Source organism: Entelurus aequoreus, linkage group LG02 (genome assembly GCF_033978785.1).
Source record: "Entelurus aequoreus isolate RoL-2023_Sb linkage group LG02, RoL_Eaeq_v1.1, whole genome shotgun sequence".
NCBI classification, from domain to species: Eukaryota; Metazoa; Chordata; class Actinopteri; order Syngnathiformes; family Syngnathidae; genus Entelurus; species Entelurus aequoreus.
The window spans coordinates 44,517,010-44,540,981 of NC_084732.1; the positions used below are offsets into that span (position 1 = coordinate 44,517,010).

At 41.8% G+C, this 23,972-nt stretch overlaps 1 protein-coding gene across 1 annotated transcript; it reads right to left on the reverse strand.

The window, feature by feature from the left end:
* Positions 1–2,107: 2,107 nt before the first annotated feature.
* Positions 2,108–23,716, reverse strand: LOC133634313 (dynein regulatory complex subunit 4-like). The gene is made up of 11 exons (XM_062027416.1): positions 23,600–23,716; positions 23,430–23,525; positions 14,431–14,628; positions 13,253–13,453; positions 12,683–12,737; positions 8,850–9,055; positions 3,815–3,970; positions 3,648–3,728; positions 3,353–3,562; positions 3,190–3,255; positions 2,108–3,124 (listed from the first exon to the last, which is right to left on the reverse strand). Exons 1-11 carry the CDS (start codon positions 23,600–23,602, stop codon positions 3,038–3,040), a joined length of 1,359 nt encoding a protein of 452 aa, XP_061883400.1. The 5' UTR covers positions 23,603–23,716; the 3' UTR covers positions 2,108–3,037.
* Positions 23,717–23,972: the final 256 nt, after the last annotated feature.

Genomic DNA, 23,972 nt, shown 5'->3' on the forward strand with positions numbered 1-23,972 from the left:
TCAAGGAGCCGCATGCGGCTCCGGAGCCGCGGGTTGCCGACCCCTGGGATAGGCGATACCACACTTTTAGGATTCGATACGATACCGATACTTTTTCTTGCATTTTCATCGATACCGATACCATTAATTTTCTTATTGGCAATTTTTGTCAGTCAAAAATATTATTACTATTGTTATTATTTAAGACAACTCACAAGACAATTACAGACCATTTATACCACATTTATTATGGTCAATATATAATAAAAGTAAAATTAAAATGAATAACATAAATATGAAAAATAAATTAAATATAAACAAAAATATACACATTTTCACTTTTCTTATTCCTCAAAAAAAAAGTCTTGGTATAAAAAGGTTAAAAAAAACAATTATTCATAACAATGTTATGTTTCAAACCTCTTTGTGGAAGTAAACTTATAACAGTTCTCTGAAGTAAACTTATAACAGTTCTCTGAAGCAAAGTCAATAATTTCCTTATCACAATAAACTAGGATTTCCTTGTCCTATAAACCTGCATACGAAAGACAGTTCCCTGAGAAAATGAACTTGGAAAAATGATCTACAAAAATGTCTGACACCATCACACCTTTAGTGTACTCGAGATATGTCGTCACACGTTACACTTTACTGTGTTGCACGTTGACGACGCTCATTCGCTGTCTCCTGTGACGTGACTGGGCCAGCTCTATACTCTGCCAGGTACAGGGGTGTCCCAGCACATAGTAAGTTAAGTAAGTCATCAAAAACATCTGAAAGTGATGCTTGCACCCCCCACACGCCGTTTTTTGGTTTATATCGATACTTTTTTCAGAAAAGTGATGCCAAATGAGTAGCGTGTGAGTATCGATATATCGATACCACAGGATCGATACGCACATCCCTAGCAAGCAGATGCTGCGTACATGTGGCTGGGCTAGCACGCTGGCCTGTACATGTTGTAGAGAGTGATAAAGGCAGTACCAACACGGCACGCCCTTATTATTGTTGATTGGGTGAAAATCAGCAGACATTTGAGAGAATTGGTTCAACCGCCACCCGCCCGAATCTAATTAAAATCTATTTTTTTCGTCATGCATCCGCCCGACCCGTGGACTCCGCGGTTGTGTCCGCAAACCGCGCATCTCTAGTGTCCATGGCTTAAAAGGTCCGCCAGAAAACAATGACTCCAGCACTTGCTCGGTGTAAAACATTCCTACTTTGCTGTCCGGTCGTTGTTAAAAGTCACATTTTTGCAATTTATTCTTTGTTGGCCCTGCGATGAGCTGGCGACTTGTCCAGGGTGTACCCCGCCTTCCGCCCGAGTGCAACTGGGATAGGCTCCAGCACCTCCGAGACCCAGAGAGGGACAAGTGGTAGAAAATGGATGGATGTATGGATTTAGATTTTTTTTCCAGGGTTGAACGAGTAGTAGTCTTCTACTCACCCCACTGCTGCATCAATGTGACACATATGCCTCGCTGTTGCCCCCTGTGGGGTGGCGTGTGTACTGCATACATGATCAACCCTACTTTCAATGGTTTCATCAATCCTATTTGGGTGATGTTCGGCGGGCCAAATGAAAAGCTTTGGCGGGCCAAATGTGGCCCACGGGCCACCATTTGAATAAACCTGTCATACGCTATAAAAATAAAGTTTAACTAGACTTGACTTCTCAAAGTAGCTGAAATAGTGATGAAAGTTGGAGACTGGTTTTTCAGAATTCACCTAACATGCATTTATTTTCATTTTGTTTCCTTTCCAACACAACAAACCAAAATTACTCTCAATCTACGAAATTCAAACAAAATACCATCTCCAATACTGTCATCTGAAAAAACAATAGCAATATAAAAAAATCAAACAAACAAACACGGTGTATGTCCAAAAAGGAGCAGGATGAAGCAAAGTTATAATGACCTACCCCAACAATCAGATAAAATAACCTGATCCTATGGAGGCTACAGGTGAAACTCAAAACATTTGAATATCATGCAAAGATTGTTTATTTCAGAAATTAGATTTACAAGGTGAAACTAATATATGATATAGGTTCATTCAACTCAAGATATTTCAAGTCTTATTTTGATATAATCTTAAAGATTATGGCTTACAGTTTATAAAAAACATGATCATCAAAATTATAACAAATTAAAGGCTTGACATATCTCACTTTACATGTAATGAGTTTACACTACATTTTAGTTTTAATTTTCAAGTTGAATTGCTGGCATGAACTTTTGCACGATATTCTAATTGTTTGAGTTTCACCTGTAATTGCAGCCATGAATACTCACATTAATAAACCCATTCATAATTTCATCAAATGTAGTTTATATAAATACATTACACCCTGAAGATAGTTTGTTTCCTCCTTGTTGTACCTATTAAAAAACATGTTTTTTGTATTTCTTTTTGAATTTAATTAAGTTTTTACTTTGTTTGATTTCCTCTTCTAATTGATTTCACTGAGTCACACCACAAACCGATGGCATTTGCAGCTACGGCTGTAGGCAACCTCCTTACGTAGTTGTACCTGCTCCACAAGAGAGCAGTACCTGCATTAAAAGTGTCATGAGTGATGTGTGTACAGTAGCTTTATCTTCTTTTGTTTGTGCTTTAGATGTTTATTGTGCTAATCAGCTGTTGGTTTGACACTCATGCATGTTACATTTACTGTACTGTAGTTTGCAATATACTCATCATCAGTAGTAATAATGTTGAATAGTTTTCTGCTTATCGATATTAAAACATTTGCTTTGTGGCTGCAATACACTTGTAAATGTGGTCATAGAGAATCTTTCCACTTTCTCCTGCATCCCAAATTATTATTAATATTAAAGGTATATGTATTTTGCCAATAAAAACATTGCTTCATTAGTGCCTCCTTTTAATTAGCGCTGCATACTGTTGCAGTTAAAGCAAATAACTTACAAGAAACAAAGAATTATAGTAGTTACATTCGACTTATTAAGTCAGCAAGAGGCAAATCGGCAGGCCAAGATTGTGCCTTTTGGTGATTTGAGGCTTGACACACAGCCAATAATTGATTGCAAAATCAAGAATACGTTACACAAAGTTGCTCCACAGGGACACCGAGAGTCAATTGCTTTGTCTCAAAGTTGAGCAGTAAATCCTGACGAGCCTGCCAAAAAGAACAGTTGTTTCAATATGACATCATGACTTATTTAGGTTGAATGCAACACTAACCTTGGAAATTTGATCGATTTTACGCTGTAGATCCTTAATGGACTTATTGCTGGAGTCCATCATGTCCTGTCAGAGGAAAAAATATATAAATATTCCGTTTAAGTGCGACAGAGTATGTGTTTTGACAGTTTTACTGGCGCTTAAAAGGTGTTGATTTCAGTACCTCCACTCTTTTTGTGGCCTCGCTCAGTGCAGTTGGGTCCACGTTGGAGACCAAGATTACGGAGGAGATCTTCACTTCTGCCGCGTCTAAGCTGTCCGTCAGGTCTTTGACTTTTTCCTCCAGCTTCACGTTCTTCTCGTTATCTTCCTGTTGAAAGCGCTGAACATTCTGACTCAGGCTCTTGTGCAGCTCGTCTCTCGCCTGCTGAAGCTAAAGAAATATTCAGCACAGGCCTACAAGGTCACTGACTTACTGGATTGGCCTTGAATGCAACACTAATTTTATTTAGTTTTACCTTGCTGAATTTCTGCTGCAGTTGCTCTAATTTCAGTTTCTGATCATGCAACTCTTTTTCTTTGATCTTTTCAATGGGGTCCTGTTGAAAGGCTTAACATCAAGCCACTGGTAACAACACATAAAGCGTCTATGTATTATTAAATATCCATACAAAATAAACACAACCTCTTTCCTTATGGGGTTCTTCATTTTTCTCTGAACCTCAGAATTTTTCTCCTGGGCCTCAAAGAGTAGCTTAGTGAGGGTCTTGTTTTCTGGTACAACCCTGGCCAGGTTCTTCTCCTTTTCCTTTTGTTTTGTCTTCAGGTCTTCCATTTGTTTCTAGGGGATAAACCGTGAGGATTAAAAGGTTAATTAAGGTGGTCAATTGTTTATTTGTGAACAAACGGTACGCTCAAGTTAAAGCCTTATTTTATTTAATACTAATATTTCAAGGAGACGTTGTAGTTGATTCTGTTAAAAAAAAAAAGATCACAACATTAGGTACACCTAGTTCATGGGTCCTCTATTACATCAATTACAATAGTCCAAGGTCGAGAACATTGAGTCTCAAACTATGGTACGGGGGCTACATCTAATGGTAGGCCAAAACATCACTTGATTAAATGTTCAAACACAGTGTTACTGTTCAAACCGTGTGTAATATTACAGTGGCCAAAATATTAAACATACTTGTTAAATAAAACCTCTGCATTGTTTGTAGTAAATACTTTGGCCTACTACACGACTGTGTTTTAATGTTGGTCATGATGGTGGTACTTGGAGAGCCAAGTGTTTTCTGAGGTGGTACTTGGTGAAAAAAGTTGAGAACCACTGGTCTAGAATATGTCTTAAATATTTTTGAAATATTATTATTTTTTTATATACAGTTATAGCAGTATGTATGTATGTTTAAACATTTGTGGTATCCAACTGACATTTACATTATTTGCTATAAATGTTGTTGTAATTTGTAAACTGAGCTATAATAAGGTCCAGAAGTATTTGGAGATTGACATTTTTTAAATTATTTTACCTTTACAGCATACGCATTGTTACACAACCACAATGGATCTGACATAATAAGTCCATAAACAATTGAAGTGTAGCGTTTCAGCTTCAGTTAAAAGGTTTACCATTTAGAAATTACAACTACATATATATTATGTGGATAACATCCATTTTATTTTTTCAACAGAAACAAATTTAAATATATTAATTATGTTTAATACTCATAATTTAATGATGCCCATGGGCTTCATTTACTGCAAATGATTTACATCTACGTGTTAAAAAGGTAGTTATATAACAATGTGTTTGGGCACACAATGCTGTCTTTCACCTGTAGCTTTTATTCCTAAATGCTAAATGACATTATTTTGTCATAGATTTGAAATTATTTCAATTGCATGCTGATTTAATTACTGATTGATTTGTAAATCATTGTGTTGGTGCCATACTTGCCAATCTTGAGACCTCCTTCGGGAGATAGGGGGGGGTTAGGAGGGGGGGGGTTGGTGTTAGCGGGGGTGTATATTGTAGCGTCCCGGAAGAGTTAGTGCTGCAAGGGATTCTGGGTATTCTGTTGTGTTTATGTTGTGTTACGGTGCGGATGTTCTCCCGAAATGTGTTTGTCATTCTTGTTTGGTGTGGGTTCACAGTGTGGCGCATATTTGTAACAGTGTTAAAGTTGTTTATACGGGCACCCTCAATGTGACCTGTATGGCTGTTAATCAAGTATGCCTTGCAGTTACTCATGTGTGTGTAGAAACCGCATATATTATGTGACTGGGTCAGCACGCTGTTTGAATGTAGGCAAAGCAAACGTGACGACAGGTTGTAGAGGACGCTAAAGACAGTGTCTTTAAGGCACGCCTCCAACATTGATGGTCGGGCGGAAATCGGGAGAAATTCGGGAGAATGGTTGCCCCGGGAGATTTTCGGGAGGGGCGCTGAAATTCGGGAGTCTCCCGGGAAAATCGGGAGGGTTGGCAAGTATGGTTGGTGCTGTCCTGGCAGAAAACATTTTAAAAAAAAACTCTTATTTTCCAAACATTTGTTTTTTTTTTGTTTTTTTTAATAATGTCCTGCCCAGCTTCTCGGGCAAATCATATAGCAGATGTAGATGCCCATATCGGCTGTTCAGATTTACTTTACAAAAGAGAAGTGTAGGATACTTCTCTTGTTGCCTTACTTGTATTTTGACTTTATTAAATGTATTTATATTATCATTTGGTGCAGCCGGGCCGGAGCAGGAGGGGATAGAAAGAGAGAAAAAGGAAGACAGAGGGGGGAATTGTGGGGACAAGAGGGGGATTAGACAGAGAGACAAAAACAACAACAGCAAACACAACAACAACAAGAACAACAGAGCAACATCAGCAAATACGACATGTACAAATACGATGGTAAAAGTAATAGCAAATAAGCAGTTAGCGAAAATTTTAAAAAAATACAGAAATGACCATGAGCATTATTACACTAAAAATGGAGCAATATGAATACCAATAGAAGTAGTGCTATTGATAATAAACAATACCAATACTTTACCTTTATTATCAACAATACAATTGTTCAAATGCAACAATACATATACGTAATGATAACTTGAGATATGAAAGAATGCAGAAAATTGGAGGGGAAGAAAGAGAAGCAACCTACATTAACCTTGTAGATTGTTATAGTAACAATAGGTTAAGCTTTGTCAGTGTGCCATGTGTTATACCCAGTTTACCCTAGGGCAACAACGTTAATATATGTTTGATGAAACGTGATTATGTGCATGAGTGTATGTGTGCATATGTACTTGTATATGTACAGTATGTGTATATGTGTGCTTGTACAGTGAATGTATATGTACAGTATGTGTATATGTGTGTACAGCGAATGTATATGTACAGTATGTGTATACAGTATGTGTGTTTGAACAGTGAATGTATATGTACAGAATGTGTATATGTGTGTTTGTACAGTGAATGTATATGTACAGTATGTGTATACAGTATGTGTGTTTGAACAGTGAATGTATATGTACAGTATGTGTATATGTGTGTTTGTACAGTGAATGTATATGTACAGTATATGTATGTGTGTGTTTGTACAGTGAATGTAAATGTGTAGTATGTGTAAGTGTGTGTTTTTACAGTGAATGTATATGTACAGTATGTGTATACAGTATGTTTGTATAATGAATGTGCGTGTGGATGTACGAACTTTGGGTGTGTAAATATGTACTGTATTTATTTGTATATGTATGTGGGAGCGTAGGTACCTATGTATGTGTGTATGTATGCAAGTGAGTATATGTGAATTTGCATGTACAATACATTTGACTCCCAGTGTGTGCGGGAGCCAGAGTACGGCCCCAGCCTCCCCGAGAGCCAATCCCACAAACAGTAGGTGTGGTGCCCAGGGAACCAGGGGCCACCGCCCCCACGCAGCCAAGCCGGACAGCGACAGGAACCCCAGAGCCTGGCACACCGCGCCGCCCACATTGGCCAGCAGCAGGCCGCAGACAGACGCACCCGGCAGAGGACAAGGCACGAGAAAAGCAGGGGGCAGCCAGACCCCAAGCCAGCGAGAGACCACACCCCACACGGACAGAAAGGCGGGACGCCCCGCCCGAGGGGCCCGGAGACCCCCCGCAACCGGACGGCAAGGCCGCCCCCGCCCCACCGGCAACGGGGCCCCCACGAGCCCCCCCCCCCCCCCCCCACCCCCGGAGAGCGCGGCGAGGCCAGCCCACGGCCACCCCACCCAAGCCGGCCGCCACAGGACCACCCAGCACGGGGCCACGGGAACCACCCACCCCACCCGCAGGGACCTCAACGATGGAGATGGAACAACCAGCAACCGCCCCGCCGAGTCCCCCCCTGAGGTAGGGGAAATAAATAAATAAAATAAATAAATACATAATAATAATAATAATAATAATATTAATAAAATATTTTAAAAAATAAGAATAAATAAATAATTAAATCTATTTATAAAAAATAAAAAATAAAAAAATAAAAAAAGAATTAAAAGAAGATCACAGACATGCTGACACACAAGGTCGCTACCCCAACAACTGGCCGACTCGCAGCACCTCGGAATACCCTGCAGCACCAAGCTACCACAGTAGACGCAGGGACCAGACCCAGCAGGCCCCAACCAAGACGGGCACCCGGAAGGGATGGACGGTGGGACCCAGGAGCTCCAGACACGCAGTCCGGATGCAGTAGCCTGAGGCGCCGACCCCCACCCGACAGGCAGGCCCAGAACGTACCCCCAAAAATATACATACATATATATATATACATACACATAAACATACACATGTACACACATACACATACACATATACATACATACATACACACACACATACACATACATATACACAGTTTGTCAGCCCCGACAACCACCACGCGCGCGCTGCCACCAGTCACAACATCAGCCACCCCCCTGCACCAGACCCAGCAGCCACGGGCGCCCACACCACAAACAAACGGCAGCAGAAACAGCAGCCACAACACCCCCAGACAGCCAGCACCACCCAATCAAATCAAAGCGATCAAAAAAAAAACGCGACCGGCAACCACACGCCAACAGGATCACAGAGACCAGCCAGCGCCAGCCCGCCAGCAAGCCCAAACGCCAACACGCAAACAAGAGACACCGACTGTAAGGTTCACAAATGTTTTTCCAAACATTTGTGAACCTTACAGTCGCTGAGTTTACAGAAACGGTGGTTGTAATTTGAAGCACCAGTGAAAGTTTTGGACATACTTATCACTATAATTGAGGTGTTCTACAACTTTTGATTGATAGTGTAGTGTGTATATGATGTCGTGTAGAACTGCAGTGAGTTATCATGATGAGTTATTTCTAATATCATGGTTACCTTAGGTGCAGGGCCTAACCTAAGGGGGAGCCCTCAAATATTCCGCCGTCAAATATGGGTAGGGACCCTTGGGCTTCAGCCCAGGTAAGCCCGAGCATTAAGATCTCCCTGCTTATGTGGAAACCACTGAGTATGATGCAGTACATTTATTCACCACTGCAACCACATCACTGACAGTGGCCTACTCTTTTTCAATATTATCATGGCAAAGGAAGTTTGAACCAGCACTTGGATTATGCAGGTGTACCTAATGGTAATTTCAGGTAAATGTAATAAACCCATAATCTAAACATAATAAGTTACAAATGTCACTTCGATATGTTCCGAGTACCTCACCTTTAGTGACTCAGTGAGATCCAAATCTTGCTCCACGTTTTTATTCAGAAGAACACGTGCGTCATCAAATATGCTGCGGTGGTCTCTGTTTACAGCACTGATGTGACTGTTACACTGATGCTCTCGCTCGCTCACTTCCTTTTCCCTCATGTTGTCCAATTCCTGTTGCAACAGCTCCAGCTGTTCCTTGTACTGGGCCTCCGTTTCTACTCCAAAGGGTTTGCAGAATGATGGAAGGGCGTAAACAAGACCAATTCACAGGACTCACAGGCATTCTGTAGTAGGCCTTTCTGCCCCCACAATGACACAGTATCTTTAGAGATCATTATTTTAGCAGTTGTAATACAAACCCCGTTTCCATATGAGTTGGGAAATTGTGTTAGATGGAATACAATGATTTGCAAATAATTTTCAACCCATATTCAATCAATGAATCAATGTTTATTTATATAGCCCTAAAGAATAGCATATTTGTAGCATATTCAGTCGAATATGCTACAAAGACAACATATTTGATGTTCAAACTGATAAACTTTTTTTTTTTGCAAATAATCATTAACTTTAGAATTTGATGCCAGCAACACATGACAAAGAAGTTGGGAAAGGTGGCAATAAATACTGATAAAGTTGAGGAATGCTCATCAAACACTTATTTGGAACATCCCACAGGTGAACAGGCAAATTGGGAACAGGTGGATGCCATGATTGGGTATAAAAGTACAAACCCTGTTTCCATATGAGTTGGGAAATTGTGTTAGATGTAAATATAAACGGAATACAATGATTTGCAAATCCTTTTCAACCCATATTCAGTTGAATGCACTACAAAGACAAGATATTTGATGTTCAAACTCATAAACTTTGGGGTTTTTTTGCAAATAATAATTAACTTAGAATTTCATGGCTGCAACACGTGCCAAAGTAGTTGGGAAAGGGCATGTTCACCACTGTGTTATATGGCCTTTCCTTTTAACAACACTCAGTAAACGTTTGGGAACTGAGGAGACAAATATTTTAAGCTTCTCAGGTGGAATTCTTTCCCATTCTTGCTTGATGTACAGCTTAAGTTGTTCAACAGTCCGGGGGTCTCCGTTGTGGTATTTTAGGCTTCATAATGGGAGACAGGTCTGGACTACAGGCAGGCCAGTCTAGTACCTGCACTCTTTTACTATGAAGCCACGTTGATGTAACACGTGGCTTGGCATTGTCTTGCTGAAATAAGCAGGGGCGTCCATGGTAACGTTGCTTGGATGGCAACATATGTTGCTCCAAAACCTGTATGTACCTTTCAGCACTAATGGCGCCTTCACAGATGTGTAAGTTACCCATGCCTTGGGCACTAATACACCCCCATACCATCACAGATGCTGGCTTTTCAACTTTGCGCCTATAACAATCCGGATGGTTCTTTTCCTCTTTGGTCCGGAGGACACGACGTCCACAGTTTCCAAAAACAATTTGAAATGTGGACTCTTCAGACAACAGAACACTTTTCCACTTTGTATCAGTCCATCTTAGATGAGCTCAGGCCCAGCGAAGCCGACTGCGTTTCTGGGTGTTGTCGATAAACGGTTTTCGCCTTGCATAGGAGAGTTTTAACTTGCACTTACAGATGTAGCGACCAACTGTAATTACTGCCAGTGGGTTTCTGAAGTGTTCCTGAGCCCATGTGGTGATATCCTTTACACACTGATGTTGCTTGTTGATGCAGTACAGCCTGAGGGATCGAAGGTCACGGGCTTAGCTGCTTACGTGCAGTGATTTCTCCAGATTCTCTGAACCCTTTGATGATATTACGGACCGTGGATGGTGAAATCCCTAAATTCCTTGCAATAGCTGGTTGAGAAAGGTTTTTCTTAAACTGTTCAACAATTTGCTCACGCATTTGTTGACAAAGTGGTGACCCTCGCCCCATCCTTGTTTGTGAATGACTGAGCATGGGAATGACTGAGCAGTGAGCAGCAGCGGTGGCCGCTGAGGACTCATTTTGGTGATTTAACCCCCAATTCCAACCCAATAAAGTTGCGTCAAAAGTTGCAATGTTTTGAGTTACATTTTTTCCAATAATGTTTGATCAAACTTGTGATTTTATGAAAGTTGTTATCAAAGTTTTAAGTGTTTCTTGTAACCTTAAGCCTCAAAAAGCACAGGTATGCAACAAAAATTGAGGGAAAAAATACTGTATTGATGTTTTACTCATTATATACCACAAATACTTAAAAGTAGACATTAGATACGAGTGAAACTACATACTCAGACTTCATTGTCAAATTACTTGACTGTTTTAATTATTCATAACTAGTAATGGTAATAGTTATAAAAATGACTAATAAGAGTAATGAATTTTAATCACAGAAAAGTAACACCTTGCAACTAGTGGACAAAAAGCGGACATTCATTCTTTTTTTTTTTTTCTTAGAAAGCGTTTGTCCATCTTAAACATTCACTAATGTTCCAACACATTTGCCCCCGCACGTTAACAGCATTTAAGAACTGTTGAGCGCAATCTATAGCGGTACTTTTCTTTGGTAAATGAGAAACGATAAGAGATTATCATCACACATCAACATCTCTGTCATCTGAATGCTGCCTCTTTGCTTGGTCAGCATTGCAAATGAGAATATGTTTTTAAATGCCTTACCCTGGATAAATAAAAAGTTTAAATGAATACATAACTACATGTAAACTAAGAAGTCAGGATGCCAGTGTATTGTTAAATGTTTGCATATTACATTACCCAGAAGGCTTAGCACTGTAGACAAGAAACAGAAGTAGACATTATTAACCGTATCCACTCGGCATCCATTGCACCGGTCACCCAGGTGGGGTCCCCACATCTGCGGTGCCTTCCAAGGTTTCTCGTTGTTCCCATTGGGTTGAATTTTTCTTGCCCTGATGTGGGATCTGAGCCAAGGATGTTGTTGTGGCTTGTGCAGCCTTTTGAGACATTTGTGATTAAGAGCTGTATAGGTAAACATTGATGGATTGATGGATTGATTGATTGATTAATGGCTATTTTAGCAACAAAGAGTTGATGTTGTAACACGTTGATGTTCCTGCTTTGCGCCAAAAAATAAATGTTTTGATTACAGCAGACGTGCGCCTTTGAGGGCCGCTCAGGGACATATTAGATTGGGGAAAATTACGCTGACTGGCCAAAACGTGTGAGGAAGTTGCAGGCTTTGGACAAATTTACAAGGCCGCGCATAATTTGCAGGGATTGGTTGAATTTGTGTGAATTGGCGTGAACGCGACATAGCTAATTCTTAGGGGGACTCTAGGCTACAATTAAAAATGATGGTAGACATTTTCCTGCATCTGCATTGTTTTCACCATAGCATTACTCTTATTGACAGTTATCGTTATAGCGTTCTGTCATAACCCTGTAGTACTGTAGGTGCTCTTGCTTCCAGAGCTGGATTCTCTTACATCTGCTATAACTGTTAGCAGTAATACTGTTGATAGTTATGCTATAACAAAATACTGATTGCTATCACTACAGCAGTATTGTTTTCTTATTCCTCCTTATACCTGCCTTCTGTCCATCATATCTGTCTCTGTATCTCAACCAAACTTGATGGAGGGTGATCTAGCTCCACAAGACTACTCTCTCACTCTCTCTCTCTCTCTCTAACTCGGTCTCTCTATTGAAATCCAATTGTTTCAAACAAGACAGCCCTGATACCGTTCGAGGTTTTCCTTGATTCTGTCACCAAATACTTGTTGAGTTGCTTTAATTAATCAATAAAGAGTGTGGTTCTAGACCTGCTCTGTGTAAACTGAGAGATGATGTGTGTTCTGAATTTGTGCAATACTTGACATTAGATGTTTACCTGCTAGTTTATTCTCAAAGCTCTTTTTTGTTTCCATCACTTCTTTATTGTGTCCCTGTTGAGATTTGACAGACTTAAATATTAGCATCCCATGGCTTGATAACAATTGCCTCAAAATACACTGCATGGCCAAAAAAAGGTGACCACCCGGAGTTAACTAACAAATATCGGTAAGATTCTTCCATTGGCTGATTATGTTTCAGATGGCAACATGTCATTTAACCCTAACTATGCAGTGACTGAGTCACTTCTCATTTGTTAAAATGTCAAGACATATCCTGTGGCCGTGGAAAAACAATTCTAAGGATAGAAATATTGGCATGCATCAAACATGAGAAAACATGCAAGGAAATAGCTGAAGATACTAAAATCGGGTTTAAAACTGTCTTATGCTTTTTTTTTTTAAGTGGAGGACAGTTGGGCAGCGGTCCGAATCTCCCTGCAAGACAACTCTGGATAGAAGTGATGTGAAAAGGATGCCACATTGAATGTGTAATAAAGTTAGAGGCGGTCCAAAATGTTTTGTATTATTTTTATGGCCAGGCAGTGTATACATGCATGCATCCCCACCTGCTCCAGGTTGCCGATGAGGTATTCAATGTCAAGCTCATGTGTGTCCAACCTGATGGCGGCCATCCTCCTGTGAAGGTCGCTCTTCAGTCGGGCTTGTTCTTTTTGCATCTCCTCAATGGACGCTAGACTGTCTGCTTTCAGCTCGGAGATGTTGTTGTGGTGCTCACACAACAGGTGCTTCATCTTCTGCTTATATACCTGACCACACAAAAAGTTGCACAGAATTACAACATGTTCATTAGTGTGGCTGTAGTTGATGGTAATGGAGAACTCTACGGTGGTGTGTTAAGAGCTGTGTCTAAGCTAATTGTTTTTAGTAGTCAGCAAAAATTTGAGTTACGAGAATCCCTCCATTAGTTGGTGTAGCAAATGTCACAATGAACCATGTAATTTCTGCCCAAAACATCTGCTTTAACTTGCTAACATTAGCTTGTAGCTAGAGATGGACATAACTCTGTATTCCAACCATGGGAACAAAGAAAGTGAATGTGAAGGACAGTGCTGAGAAAAAATGTAATAAAAATGAAATAAAATAAAATAGAATAAATATGACCCAGCATGTCGCCAACTTGGCAAAGTAGTTGGAGCGTATCACTGCTTGTCTGCACCATACTGAAGCAGAATGAGTCCAACGCCAGCCAAGAATGTTGAAATAATATTAAAACAGCAGATATTTATCCATGAAAATATGGATACGCTGCTGATTGTGTGTTTGATGGAGAAGCAGCTGGAAAGAGATACCGTAGAAGTCCACTCTCCAAGGTAAATGCTGTACATTCGGATAGACAGACAGACAGACAGATAGACAGATAGATAGATAAATATATATACATGATCAAGAAGGTGGTTCACCTAGGGAGGCTCAGCCATTGCACTCCGGCTGTGCTGACCCTTACGAATTGTATATAGATATTTAATTGTATTTTTTTTTTAATCTAGAAGTGTGTTTTTCTTTTTAAAAGGCATGTTACAATCATGGTGTTTTGGGGGGAGAAGCACCAATTAAATGTATTTCAATTGATTTCAATGGGAGACGATTTGAAATACAAGTGTTTTGAGTTAAGAGCTCTGTCACAGAACCAATCAAGCTCGTAATTGAGGTACTACTGTACTTTGGGCATGATTATCTTCATAAGACCATTATTTTTGATGATGACCTGAGAGCAGTTTCCTACCTTGATTTCTACCAGGTGGCGCCCCTCATCCTCCTCTATCTTCTTTTCTATGTTTCTGAGCTGGGCAGTGACCTCCTCCAGGTGCTTCTTTGTCACATCCCAAAAGGAGTGGATCTTATCTCGCTCTAGCTGGAAGTAGTTCCTCTCTTCCCGCTCTCTGTCCAGCTCTTCTCGCAGGACGACAATGTGCTCAATCATCTGAAAATCAGAAATATTTCATACTGTTTCATAGCGCACATACACTTCATTGCCACCTCATTGGGTACCTTAAAACATCCATCCATCCATCCATTTTCTACCGCTTGTCCCTCTCACAGTGGTTCTCAAACTTTTTTCGTTTTTTTTTAACCAATTACCACCTCAGAAAACAATTGGCTCTCCAAGTACCACCATTAATGACCAACATTAAAATACAGTAGCATAGTAGGCCTTAGTATTCAATAAAAACTAAATTTAATTTAACAAGTATATTTAATATTTTTGGCCACTGTAACATTACACACAGTTTGACCCGTAACATTGTGTTTAAATAAAGGGATATTAAACACTGTACTTAAAGTAATTATTTGGGTACCACTAGATAGAGCCCACGTACCACAGCTTAAATATCTAATGAGATCCAAAGAACTAATTATCATTGTAGCTTTTGTTTGCAATGGTGTACAACTACATATTATTTGTAATGGTATACCACCAGGGGCGGATTAAGAAATTTTGGCCCCCTGGGCCTGACATGGTCTTGGCCCCTCAACCCCCCGCGCGTGTGGGCGCACACACACGCACGCACTATGCAAGAAATACTGTATACTGTGAACAGACATGCACACTGTACTGTACAGAAGAGTGCACATACTGCACACACACTATTAGGTATACCACACAGACACTGACAAGCACAGGTTTCACACAGACACAGGGGGAGGGGATAAATGGCCTAAAAATAAACATTTTTGAAAATGATTACGCCCACTTCAGTGATGGTGCATTGGGTCATTTGAGAGATATTATGTATTGGAAGTTGGTAGCTATCATGAAATAAACCCCCCAACCCACCCAAAAAACTAAATCGGACATGATTTTTGCCCCCTTTTCCTCCCTTCTATCATTAAAAATAAAATAATATCTTAGGAAAACACATTGGCATAACGGCAGCTGTGCAGCAAATTGAGGCTCAAAGTCTGTATCTATTTGTGGTTAAGCTTGAGGAGAAGGAGAAAGGTAAAATGATAACATGCATCGGAGAGCACCACAAAGAAAGGTGTAGGCCAGTTCATGGTACAAGGGCTGCATGCAGGTCAAGATAGCCCATTTCCAAGAATGCTATAGTGGCTGGACAGGCACTGGACATGTCCTGAACTCAGTGTCAGACGTGGCTGCCGAATACTTGGATGAAGTGAAGCAGCTGACAGATCTCATGCTGCCCCATCTGAAGACTGTCCTGGCCAGGCAGAGGATGGATGAGGAGACCTTCCCAATGGACCCTGTCAGTGAACAGGCTAGTAACATTGATGGCACCCCTGTGCACAACATTGGGATGGAGAGACAATGTGGCAAGGTGGACTACAAACTGAAGAAGTTGGGCACACTGAACGCAGTCAATAGGTCAATAATTTTACAGAAGAGCCAGGAGCTTCAGAGGTTTCAAGGCAGCAGCACAAGCAAAAAGGGAGGTTGAACTCAACTGGAGTAAATTCATGAAGGCAAAATTCGAGAGTAGGGCAGATGAGAAACAAGAGATGGCTCAAAGAAAGGAGAGTAAGAGACTAGACATGCTGGACACACTGAAATCTTTTGATGGCCCCTTCACGATAGTGGGGAAGTTGAAAAGTTCCTTGTGGATGAAAGTCTGCACAAGAATGCAAAGCTGCAGAGAATGAAGCTTGAGGTTCAGTTTGCCAGAGAAAGCACCAAGCTTCTGCCTAAAGTCAATCCTATCTTCACAATCCAGGTGACACTTCCCAGAAATGGCAAAAGTGCAATTCTCCAAGTCATAATGGATACTTAGAATTTTATGGTGGTGGTAAGTATTCATGAAAACAGGTAGCCTAACATTAGTGAATGGGTGAATTCTGGAAATAACCTAAAAATCTTACACAGTGCACCTTTAAGCAAGGGGTTTCTTTCGTGCTTTCAATTTTGCAAAATCATCCACCACATCATTGAAGTCCAACTCTCTTGTCAGCTCACTCTCAATTGCCATTAGAGATAACGCATTTAATCTTTTCTGAGTCATTCTTGTGCGCAGCTCATTTTTTACTCTTGACAAAAGAGAGAATGAGCGTTCTCCCTCACAGTTACTGACCGGTAGAGTGAGAAAAATCTGTAGCGCAATGTATGTATTAGGAAACGTAGGCTGTAGTCCAAAATGTATTATTGTTTTGAGCAGTCCTGAAGGGGTCCTCTCCTCATCAGTGTTGTTGAGCTGTATAAAAGATTTGAACTGTATAAGCTCCTGTCCAAGACTTTCATTGAGGTCAGATGGGTATGATTCAGTGAGAATCTTGGCCTTGTGAAGGACTGAAGCATTGGACTCTGTATCCAAAGAGAAAAGGACACTGAACAAATTGTTCAGATGTTTGTAGGCCTCCAGACGGTGATTAAGCCTTGAACTCAGTTGATCAATAGAGGCAATAAATGTCTCTATTTGAAACAGTTGCCTTCCCTCAAGCACAACATCTGGGGATGCTGATTCATCAGCAAACTTTTTACGTTTCCTCGTCCGTTCAGCCCTGTAAGATGGGGTGCCACCCAACATGTTTAAGGCTTTCTGCTCAAAATGATCAAATAGATCTCTTTGGGAGAGAACAAAGGTGCGCAGAGATTCCAGCAATCTAACTGCTGTACCAAGGTCCATGTCTGCTTTTTGAAGTTGCAGACTTGTGGCCTGAAATCTGGACAGAACAGTGTCCCAAAAGCCTGCCATGAAGGCCATCTCAAGTGAATCCAGCTTCCGCACTGGACTGTCAGCTTCAGTTCGTGTGTCTCGTTTCTCTGTGTCATCAGTGGAAATAACCTGTAGTGCTGCTTTTATTTTACTGTAGTTCTGCCACAGTGCTTTGGTAGATTCTGCACGGCAACTCCAACGCGTGTTGGATAAAGCTTTAAGTGTGAGATCTATGTTGGAATTGCCAAATACCCTGTCCCATCGGTGTGTGGATGCAGTTGTGAAGTTGTAAATAGACTGAATCAAGTCAAAATACTTAGAGACTTCATTTCCACATCTGTCAATGCTGTTGACTCCCACCAAATTCAAAGAGTGAGCTGCACATGGAATATAGTGTATTAATGGGTTGCTTTTCTTTAAGTGAGCCTGCAACCCATTATACCTCCCTGACATGTTGCTGGCATTATCATAAGCCTGCCCCCTGCAATTTGACAGCTCTAACCCTAGATTTTCCAACACAGACATGACACAGTTAGCCAAACTTTCACCTGTATGGCTAGTAATGGGCTCAAAACCCACAAAGCGTTCAACAACACTGCCCTCTTTGCTAACAAAACGGAATATGAATGTCAATTGGTCCACATGAGATAAATCTGGGGTTGAATCCACAATGATAGAGTAGTATTTGCTTGCTTGCAGTTCATCTGCTATAGCCTGTTTGGTTTTTGCACCCATCAATTCAATGAATTCCTCACAAATGGTGGAGGACAGATATGAGGTATTACCTCGACCCATCTGCCCAAACTTTCTGATGTGATCCTTTAGAAAGGGATCAAATTCAGCCAGGACCTCCAGAATACCAAGGTAGTTCCCATTGAGAGGAGACCCTAACGATTCATTTTTACCCCTAAATGCAAGGCCCCTTTCTGCAAGGAATTTAATGACTGCAACAACTCTTTGTAACACCTGCCTCCAATAGCTGCTCTCTGCCTGAAACTGTTTGAACAGGTCTGCATCAACTGTGGCACCTTTGGCGCGGTTCAAGACTGCTTGCATGCAGGTTATGTGCTCAGCACTTCGCTCATGTTCACCAAATCTTTCTGAGTGTTTCCAATCACAATAGCCTGTCACAAAAGAATGCGTTTTTGGGGAAAACAGTTTGCATGCAAAGCAGTAAACATTACCAGTAGAGGGAGAGTACATCAGCCACTCTCTTTGTACTCGTTGTCCATTGGGCAAGTGTGAAGTAAAATGTTCATTGTTTAGGCATCGGGTTTTGCCTCCTAGCCCACTGTTCCTCACAGAAGCTGGATAATGGCTGTGACGGTTGTGAAATGATTTTGCACCTCTTTGAATAAGAACTTCCTTCATTGACTCAGTGAGGGTCTCAGCCCATTTAGCGGGATCACTAGGTAGAGTTGTCACTGTAGATGGTGTTGAAGAAAGATTCAGCTCATTTTCTATGCTGTCCAGAGGTGCAGTGACCTCACATTCATCCGAGCAACTGGCTACTGCTGAATTGGTTGAATCATAAGCATCAGAAGCATTTGGTTCAGTGTCTACACTTGTAGTGGTCTCAGGATCTTGGGAGCTACATGCTAGCTCAGGTGCATTGCTAACCTTAGCTGAATTTGCAGTAGCATTTATAGAATTGCTTTCAGCAGATGTCTTTGTACTGAAGAAGCTGGAGATATTTGGAACACTCTCAAGTAAAACTGATTCCTTTTTTTTCTTTTCTTGCTGAATTTTTTTTCTAGCTCCTCCACTTAAACGTTTATGATCCATATTTCCCTTCTTTCTTTGCACATTGGCTCTTTGCCTATCACAACAGATAAACCAACTATGTGTGTGTGTGTGTGTGTGTGTGTGTGTGTGTGTGTGTGTGTGTGTGTGAGTTTGTTTGTGTGTTTATGATCGGTGCTGCTTCCTTCAAGTGTGTGAGGTGATTTAGAAAACTAGCAACCCAGCATCAACACTCCAAAGCAGAGAATAACAGCTTACTAGCATAGACAATTGAGAGCAGAGAATCAACTGATTCGTCTGATAGACAGCAGGAGAGCAGAGTGGTCAGTGATGATCGAATCAAGAAAATGTCTAAATGGCAAGGGAACAGACTGATTTGTACTGAGGAGAAAGAGAGAGAGAGCCAATTACAGTGAAATATATTCCAAAAGAGCCAAGTGACTAGCTGAAGGCAGGGACAAATGCCTTGGAGTGACCAACAAGAGTGCAAAGTACCAAATGGCAAAATGTGGAAAGACCAACAGGCAGATCTGCTTTTACCTCTTATCTTCACAACCAAAAAGTTGCTAAATGATGTTTTCAGTCGCTAGCCAGGTATGGCCAAAAGACGCGAAATCTAGCGGCAAAGTCGGTCAATCACACTGACAGTGAAACAAATATTTTGAAAAGATAATAATTGTACACCTTTGTGCACTTTAGTCTTCTATCTAAATATTTTCACAAAGGACACCAAGGCAGCTTGCTAGCTATGATGGGAGCAACAATGTCTGATAGACAGCAGGAGAGCAGAGTGGTCAGTGATGATCCAATCAAGAAAATGTCTAAATGGCAAGGGAACAGACTGATTTGTACTGAGGAGAAAGAGAGAGCCAAGTACAGTTAAATATATTCCAGAGCCAAGTGACTAACTGAAGGCAAAGACAACAGCCAGATACCTTAGCAGAGACCAACAAGAATTCAAAGTACCTAATAGCAAGATGGCGAGACCAACACAATAAATTGTATTAGGATTTAATTTATTAACGTTAATCTTAACAGCCAAAAAGTTGCTGAATAATGTTTGTAGTCGCTAGCCAGGTATGCCCAAAACAAGAGTCGCTAAACCTAGCAGCAAAGTTGCTTAATTGCAACACACTCTAGGATTCAGGGGAATTAAGGATAATAAAGATATTAATTGTACAACTTTTTGTACTTTTTTTCTAGTTTTTTGAGTCGCCAGCCATGTATGGCCAAAAGTCGCTAATTGAATGCCAACGTTGCTTAATCGCCAACACACTGGGACTCACTGAAGGACTGACTGAATAAAAAAGATAATTAAGATAATTGTGTACTTTTCTCTTCTGATATTTTCTCTAAGGACCCCAAGCTATCTGCAAGCAGCAATAATGTCTGACAGACAGGAGAGCAGAGTGGTCAGTGATGAATGGCAAGGGAACAGGCTGATTTGTACTGAGGAGAAAGAGAGAGAGAGAGCCAATTACAGTGAAATATATTCCAAAAGAGCCAAGTGACTAGCTGAAGGCAGGGACAAATGCCTTGGAGTGACCAAGAAGAGTGCAAAGTACCAAATGGCAAAATGTGGGAAGACCAACAGGAAGATCTGCTTTTACCTCTTATCTTCACAACCAAAAAGTCGCTAAATGATGTTTTTAGTCGCTAGCCAGGTATGGCCAAAAGACGCGAAATCTAGCGGCAAAGTCGGTCAATCACACAGTGAAACAAATAATTTTAAAAAGATAGTAATCGTACAATGTCTTGTACTTTTGTCTTCTTTCTTAATATTTCTCAAAGGACACCAAAATGTCGCTATCTGCAGGCAGCTTGCTAGCTATGATGGCAGCAACAATGTACCTTAGAGTGACTGACCAACAAGAGCTCAAAGTACCTAATGGCAAAATGTGGAGAGACAGACACAATAAATTGCATTAAGATGAAGAGAACTGTTGCTATTATTAATCTTAACATCAACCAGAAAGTCGCTAAATGTCACCAGCCAGGTATGGCCAAAAGTCGCTTAATTGGCCACACACAGTAACAGAGAAACTAACAAAAAAAAGATCATAAAGATAATAGTTGTACAACTGTGTGTACTTTTGTCTTCTTTCTAAATATTTTCCCAAAGGACACCAAAATGTTGCTATCTGCAGGCGGGAGCGTGCCTATGTTCCCCGGGTCCTATGTTCCCCGGGTCCTATGTTCCCCGGTTGTTCCTGGGTCTTTGTATGCGACCGGGGAACTTAGGACCCTTTTTCTAAAAAAGGGTCCTATGTTCCCTGCATTGTATCTGGCGAAATTGCGAAATTGTGCCCTGACCAAAACCATCCCTAAACCTAACCTGTCACAGGGCGTTGTGGAGCACTTTTTTTTGGCGAAATTGTGCCCTGACCAAAACTATCCCTAAACCTAACCTGTCACAGGGCGTTGTGGAGCACTTTTTTGGCGAAATTGTGCCCTGACCAAAACCATCCCTAAACCTAACCTGTCACAGGGCGTGCGGCAGCAGATAGAGCAACTCAAACGCGAACTTCCTTCCTTCGACAACTTAAACGCGTCTCTGTCATGCGTGTCTGCGTGCGTCTTACTTAGTCGCGCATTGGAAGCAGCGGGGAACATAGAACCCTTTTCTGGAAAAAGTGTTGTACGTTCCCCGCAGCGGGGAACATAGAACCCTTTTTTTTAAAAAGGGTCCTTAGTTCCCCGGTAGAGGGGAACATAGGACCCGGGTAACATAGGGACGGGGAACATAGGGATGACCCGCTGCAGGCAGCTTGCTAGCTATGATGGCAGCAACGATGTCTGCCAGACAGGAGAGAGTGGTCAGTGACGATCGAATCGAGAAAATGACAAAATGGGTCAAAGACCAAAAAGTTATTAACTGACAGCAGTGACAAATGTCAGACTGTAAACTTTCTCGAAAGAAAAGGACAAAATGGGAAGATGCTGATAATAACAGCAAAATGGAAAATATAAGAATTTCCAAGTAATGCTCAACTCAAGTGTGTGTGTGTGTGTGTGTGCGCGCGTTAAACTTCTTGTTGAATGATTTCAAATTATCTCTGAGTCTGAACTGAGGGAAAGGAAACCAAATTTTGAGCAGTCTCTCACGAGTTCAAAATACCAAATGAGGAGATTCTAAAAGAACAGACCGGTTTATGAAAGACTTGATGGGGGAGGGGCACAGCTAAGAATACTTGAGTGAGATTCTGTGATCCAAATTCGAGATAGAGCTTTTTGATAATGATAATTTGTCAGAGTAAGGTTGTGTAATCAAAATTTGAGAATGAGCTTTGTCAATCAATCAAGAATATTTGCATTAAGTTCTGTGATCAAAATTCAGAAACAACCTTTAATAATTGATAAAGAATATGTGAGTGAGGTTGTGTGATCCATCCAATTTGAGAATTAGCTTTGATAATAATGATTGAGAGCCTCTGGCCCTCTGTGGATCATGGCCGCGGGGCCAATTTTGCCTGGCCCCTTGGGGCCTCTGTGGGTCGTGGCCGCGGGGCCAAGTTGGCCTGGCCCCTTGGGGCCTCTGACCCTCTATGGATCGGGGCCAAGTTGGCCTGACCCCTCGGGGCCTCTGGCCCTCTATGGATCATGGCCGCGGGGCCAAGTTGGCCTGACCCCTTAGGACCTCAGGCCCTCTGTGGGTCGCGGCCGCGGGGCCAAGTTGACCTGGCCCCTTGGGGCCTCTTACCCTCTATGGATCGTGGCCGCGGGGCCAAGTTGACCTGGCCCCTTGGGGCCTCTGGCCTTCTGTGGCTCGCGGCCGCGGGGCCAAGTTGGCCTGGCCCTTTGGGGCCTCTGGCCTTCTGTGGGTCGTGGCCGCGGGGCCAAGTTGGCCTGGCCCCTTGGGGCCTCTGACCGTCTATGGATCGTGGCCGCGGGGCCAAGTTGACCTGGCCCCCTGGGGCCTCTGACCCTCTATGGATCGTGGCCGCGGGGCCAAGTTGGCCTGGCCCCTTGGGGCCTCTGACCGTCTATGGATCATGGCCGCGGGGCCATGTTGGCCTGGCCCCTTGGGGCCTCTGGCCCTCTGTGGGTCGCGGCCGCGGGGCCAAGTTGACCTGGCCCCTTGGGGCCTCTTACCCTCTATGGATCATGGCCGCGGGGCCAAGTTGGCCTGGCCCCTTGGGGCTTAAGATTATTATTTTTGCAAAAGTAGTTTTGCTTGGGTCGCGGCCGCGGGGCCAAGTTGGCCTGGCCCCTTGGGGCCTCTGGCCCCCTGGGCCTGGGCCCGGTAGGCCCGGTCATTAATCCACCTATGTATACCACGCAGAGAAAGTTGGTTACTTTAACTACAGCGAGGCCAGCTCGTCTTCACAGCATGAGAAGAGTCACTTTTCAGTCATGTTTGAAATATTCTGACCTGCTCTTTGGAAAGCTCCTCCTTGGTGAGACCATCTATGAGTGCAGCAGGCTTAGCCTTGGCAGACCTTTTACCCGAAGCCTTCTTTTTAGGAGGCTGGACAAAGTTTTAATACAAGGATGATTCTAGTATTTAGTCTTAAACGGGAAATAAAAAATAAACATGCTCACCATTGTTTGTATGTAGTTTGCAGATATCAGCAGAAGAGCGCAAACGCCAACCTTCTCCAAACACTTGTTGCCATAGCAACATGAGCAAGCAGCTCCTTGGCTGGCTATTTTATTTTGTGTAGCTTCCAAGTCCGCCACTAGAGGACAGTAGATGATAGGCCATTGACACATGGCCATGCCCAACTTGTAATGCAAATCATTATTTTGGGTCTTCATTAAAATGTATTGAATAATTGATTTATTGATTAACAAGTTAGTAGTATGTTAAAAGAAGATAAATACAATAAATAATTCTATACACTTTGAGAGTCCACATTTCAGTGTAATCTTTCATTCTCATGGATGAATTTGGAAGAGGTAAAGACAATATTTT

Bases quoted from the DNA above. Each gene is read 5' to 3' on its own strand.
- LOC133634313 (XM_062027416.1), bottom strand. The intron at 14,629-23,429 runs GTCAGAATATTT...TCTGATTTTCAG, and splicing joins AGGAGCTTTCCAAAGAGCAG to ATGATTGAGCACATTGTCGT. The intron at 9,056-12,682 runs GTAAACATCTAA...CCTTTGGAGTAG, and splicing joins CTTTGAGAATAAACTAGCAG to AAACGGAGGCCCAGTACAAG.